The following is a 4,783-nucleotide window of genomic DNA, read 5'->3' as shown; positions in this document are numbered from 1 at the left end:
TATATATATATATATATAAAAACTAGTATAAATTGTGACAGGTGTTTATTTTAATAGGATCAACATATTTCTCAAAGTTTAGTTGGTGGAGATAATGCTTAATTATCTTTTTTGAACAACAAAAAATGCAAATAATTAAAAAATAATTAATCCAAACTTAAAAAACTTGTTCTATCATTTTGGTTAGAGTCTCAGTCTTACTGCACTGTTCTCCTTGTTGCTGTCATTAATCTGGGACAGGTCAGTATCAGTCTGGATACCGCTGTTCAGAACACGGCGAATGGCCAACATCAGCTTTACTGGAAGAGAAGACAAAACAATGGATGAACCTACTACAAAAGCACCATGCTAAATCATTTAATTTCATTTTTGGCTAGTGTTAGACTGTGCCATGTACACACAGCACTTACTTATGTTAGTCGGGGCTGTGTGTTTGTGGGCATGCTGGTAGAACTTCCTGGCAGCCATGGGGTTCATCTGGATGAGGGTGATGCACCGACAGCACCACTCCCTTTCGGATTCGTTGACGGGGAAGAAGGACTTGAAGAGCAGATCGACAATGCGCTTGGAAACCGGATGAGAATCGATAGCCAGACGGGCCAGCAGGTGGTCCATGTTGCACACGTCCCAAAACTGGAGAGCAGCACACCATGAGAAAACACAGCCTACTCCTGGCATTAACTTACATCTTTTAAGTGGATTATGTCTCAATCCAATTTGTCTGAATAACATCTGGATTTGTAGTAAGTACTTAGTTATATCTTCAGTAGCAGAGGTTTATAACTGAAGCTGCTTGCCAACTATTAGATTTGTGTGTCCTTGTTGGATTTGGACATGGAAGTTTAATTTACAACAATCTTTGTGTATTTTAGAGAAAGATTGTACATTTTATGTTCCAACAAACTATTTTCACCATCTCAAATAACAGGTTTCCCTTCATTGTTTGAGGGGAATCTATCCTTTCCAGTATTTTAAATTGTAAATGTCATTATATAAGTAGATATTCTGACTTTTCATTTTTAAGCCTAATAACTTGTTAATATTTTCTGCATTATATTGTTACTGTTTAATTTAAATGGTATTTATCATTGCTTGTGGATACTGTTTTAGTTATATTCATTTTTGCCTTGATCCTTGAGTCTTTGTGGTACCTTTGTATTTCTGATTTAAAAGGGTCCACTGAAATTTAGCAAGCTTGTTTGGTCATTAAAATATATGAATGGGCTTTATTGAGGCTTAAAATGGTGAGTCTGCAATTGTCCAATTGTATTGTATTTTTCTTTTCTTTGTTGTTGCTGTTTCCAGTCTTTGTACAGTTCAAACTGTTTTGTTTAATTCAGAAAACTAATGAATAACTTGTCTATTAAGTGTCAAGCCATACAATTCCAAAAAGTGATAATAACACAAGACAAAAACAGCCCTATTAAGAGCCTGTATAACAATGTACAAAGCAAAAAGAAACCCTACACATACAGTACCTTGGCAGCACGCACTGCCTTGACTTTAATAAGCATGTCAAGGAAAGCTGTGCGGACTTTCTCTGAGTTGTCGTGAAGGCTGTATTTGAGAGTAGGCAGGAGTTTTTCCAATATTGGATGGCTGAGAGTGTTGTCCAAGACAATAGTCAGACACTGGGGAAAATGTTACACAAACCACAAGTCATTAAATTGCCTGTCTACAGCCAATAAAATCAGTCGTGCTAATTCTGTCTGCAGTGACAATAGTGCTAACAATTCGGTGTCACAAAACAATTGGACAAGAATGCCTAATTATTGTAATACATTTGTAATATATCTTGACTTAATACTAACAGTAGGGCTGCATATTAATCGCAATTTTATAAAAATCGTAATATGGACTATTGCAATATCCAAATCGCAGGGAGCACAATATTTGTTAATGGCAAAATATGTGTCAAACCATACTGAATGAAGTAGTGTGGTACTGCAGAGATGTCCCCGGCCTATAAATCCCTTCTGACAGACTAAAGAAAAAATCTTTGTGGAGTGTATATATATATATACACATATACACACACACACACAAACACACACACACACACACTTTATATCAGAGAGAAACAACATTTCCTACCTTGAAGACTGAGCACCGGACATCAGGGGAGCTGTTGTCAGCCGCCAGCTCCATCACCAGCTTCTTCAGGAAGTCTGTGATGATGGTACTAGGGAGGAGCTCCCAGCACTTGGCCAGGATCTTACACACTCCCAGGGTAGCATTTGAGCGTACAGTGGGATGAGGGTCATCAAGGAGGCCCTGAGGGTGACATCTAGGTGGTTGTCATTTAGGCACGGAGGTTTATGTTCAAATTCAAAAGGTCCAACAATTAATTTAGATTTTATTTTGCCCCTTCTTAAGATCAGTATCTGTGTGTTGTGGCTTTACAGCACCAAAAATAAAACACTGGGTTTAAAAAAATTAAAAAGTACTAAACATAACTTCAGAAAACAAAAAGTAGTTGAATGGTTTGAAAGGTTCTCACCATCACTGTGTCCAGCTGCTTTTGAATGACCTCGTCTATATTCTTGTTGTTCTGCTCCGGGTCATGGACTGGGAAGGCCTCAGTAAAAAGTAAAGTGGCATTTGCACGCACCTCAAAGTTTGGAGCCTGAAGAAATCAAAGAGAAACCCATTACACTAGAATAAAATACAGAAAAAACAAGTATGAATGCAGATTGAAATCTGTATATGTACACTTAAAGCTTTCCAGAGAATGGGCTTGTAGAGATTGCAGAGCATCTTGTCCACCTTGCTACAGCCCTTCCTTGAGTGGAAATAGCTTACGATCTGCATATGAAAACAGGGAGATCAGAGAAAAAAAAAACACAGTATAATGTGCATATTATGACTGGAATGGTTCTTTAAAAACAGATAAGTCTACCTGTCGGACTTTGGCATGAACTGGAGATGTTCTATGAAGGAAGATCGCATTCTGCATGAAATCCTGAATGCATGAGTTCTCAATATTCTCCAGAAAGTCCCCACTGGCCTTATTCCAAGCTCTGAAGTAGATCTCCGTAATATGAGTGGTCATGGTCCTGCACAAAATAATTTAGTAGTAAATGACATGAAGATAAAATTCACTACTTTTAAACAACATAAAGAAAGCGTCTTACTTGCTATAAAACTGCAGCTGGTTTTTGATGGTGCCATGAATAACCCAAATGAAGTTGACATTCCAGCTGAAAAGAAACACCAGGAATCGCTTGCCCTGTGATAATATACACATCATCAGGCTGACAGCTCAAAGAAAAAACCACAACAATGAGAAACATAACAAAGACAGTGACTCTAACACACATAGCAGCAAAATATCACTCAACTCACATCATCGTTTCTAATGTAAATAGGACGGTGAAAGCACTGAATCAACAAATCGATTATCTGCTTGTTGTCTTCTGATGTGTAGTCCAGACTCCAAAGCACATCATGTAGATTCCAGACTCTTTGGATTGCAACACCCTGACAACACAGAGCAAGTTAGGGCTGGGTATGTTTTAAAATTGTCTGATACCGGTATCTATACCAATATGGTGACTTTGACACTGGTTACTAAACAATACATTTTTCGATTCCATTTTATAAAACAAAAAGAAATTACAACATTACAGCACAAATCTTTTTTGTTTTTTCAGTTCTTACTACGTGAGCCCTGTCTCTGTGCAACCTAGGTTTTCCTGCGTGTCAATCAATCACAAACATTATTAGATGCATGCTGCATGCTTATTGCTTCATTGACGTTGTTGAGGTTTAAGGCCTTTTTTCAGTAGGAGAGCGCAAATATGACGTCATGAGAGCGCCCAAACTTTTTACTCAAGCATGGTGGTCGCAACGCTAGTTGCAGTCTTCTCCTGAACACAGGTGGCGCTAACAAGAAGAGGCTAACGACTTTGCTATTTCTACGGACTAGAAGAAGAAGAAAAAGGTAAACAACGGCAGAACTGGAAGCAGCATTGACGTCAATGCTTTGATTTGACTTGATGACTTTGTCGGATTAAGCCTTTCATTCACCATAAAAGAACGCATTAAGTTTACAAAAGAGACTTGCAGTCACTCAGAGTCCTGGCATCCGGTCAACCTCAACCTTGTTAAGGCTTCCTGCTTCCTCTTTGTCGTGCGCCATTGAAAAAAATAAAAGTGGTGTGTGACCTCCTGACGCGCCAGCAAGATCTACGTCATTTTGACGTCACATATGCGCACGCCACCTCTGCTAGTATACTGCATGTTTAACTGCCAAGGTGCTGAAATTGGGTATTGAATGACAAAGCACTTTTTAATACTCAATACTTTAGAGGCAATTTGGTCAATGCCTAAAATATTGAATTTGGTACCCATGCTCTAATTAAAGTTATGTAAAATAATGCAACAACACTACTAGAACTGAAAATAAATCTTAGTGATGCTAATCTTAAGGCCACAGCAAAAGGCCTAATATTGATTGTTTAGACATATAACTGAGGTCCAATACTGACTGGTTTCTTCAAAATGAAGCTCTTCTGCAGCGAGATGAAGAAAGCAGTGCGACCAAATTGTTCTTTCTCCTTCAGCCCCTTCTTCCACCAGGCCTCGCACAGTGTGTGGATATGGAGCTGCAGGGGTGCCTCTGAGACAGGCAGCAACACTAGAACATCTGAGGAAAAGACAAAAACATCATCAGGAAGTTAAAATAACTATAGTTTCTACCTGAAGACACTGATTTAGCAAAGAGAAAAAATTAGCGAAGGACACTGACCGTGAAGCCTGTGGGTTATTTCTAGAAGGGCAC

At 38.7% G+C, this 4,783-nt stretch overlaps 1 protein-coding gene across 1 annotated transcript in view; it reads right to left on the bottom strand.

The window, feature by feature from the left end:
• ncapg2 (non-SMC condensin II complex, subunit G2) overlaps positions 1–4,783 on the bottom strand; it is a 14,643-nt gene that overhangs the window by 7,869 nt on the left and 1,991 nt on the right. The window contains exons 5-14 of the mRNA XM_032504395.1: positions 4,491–4,648; positions 3,346–3,480; positions 3,135–3,229; positions 2,900–3,056; positions 2,713–2,805; positions 2,501–2,626; positions 2,095–2,274; positions 1,479–1,631; positions 411–633; positions 202–299 (exon numbers count right to left, since the gene is read on the bottom strand). Coding sequence (XP_032360286.1) covers positions 202–299; positions 411–633; positions 1,479–1,631; positions 2,095–2,274; positions 2,501–2,626; positions 2,713–2,805; positions 2,900–3,056; positions 3,135–3,229; positions 3,346–3,480; positions 4,491–4,648 — 1,418 coding nt within the window. The remainder of the gene's footprint in view (positions 1–201; positions 300–410; positions 634–1,478; positions 1,632–2,094; positions 2,275–2,500; positions 2,627–2,712; positions 2,806–2,899; positions 3,057–3,134; positions 3,230–3,345; positions 3,481–4,490; positions 4,649–4,783) is intronic.

Source organism: Etheostoma spectabile, chromosome 22 (assembly GCF_008692095.1).
Source record: "Etheostoma spectabile isolate EspeVRDwgs_2016 chromosome 22, UIUC_Espe_1.0, whole genome shotgun sequence".
NCBI lineage: Eukaryota > Metazoa > Chordata > Actinopteri > Perciformes > Percidae > Etheostoma > Etheostoma spectabile.
Note: the sequence above shows the minus strand (reverse complement) of the source record. Positions and strands in the feature narration are given on the sequence as shown.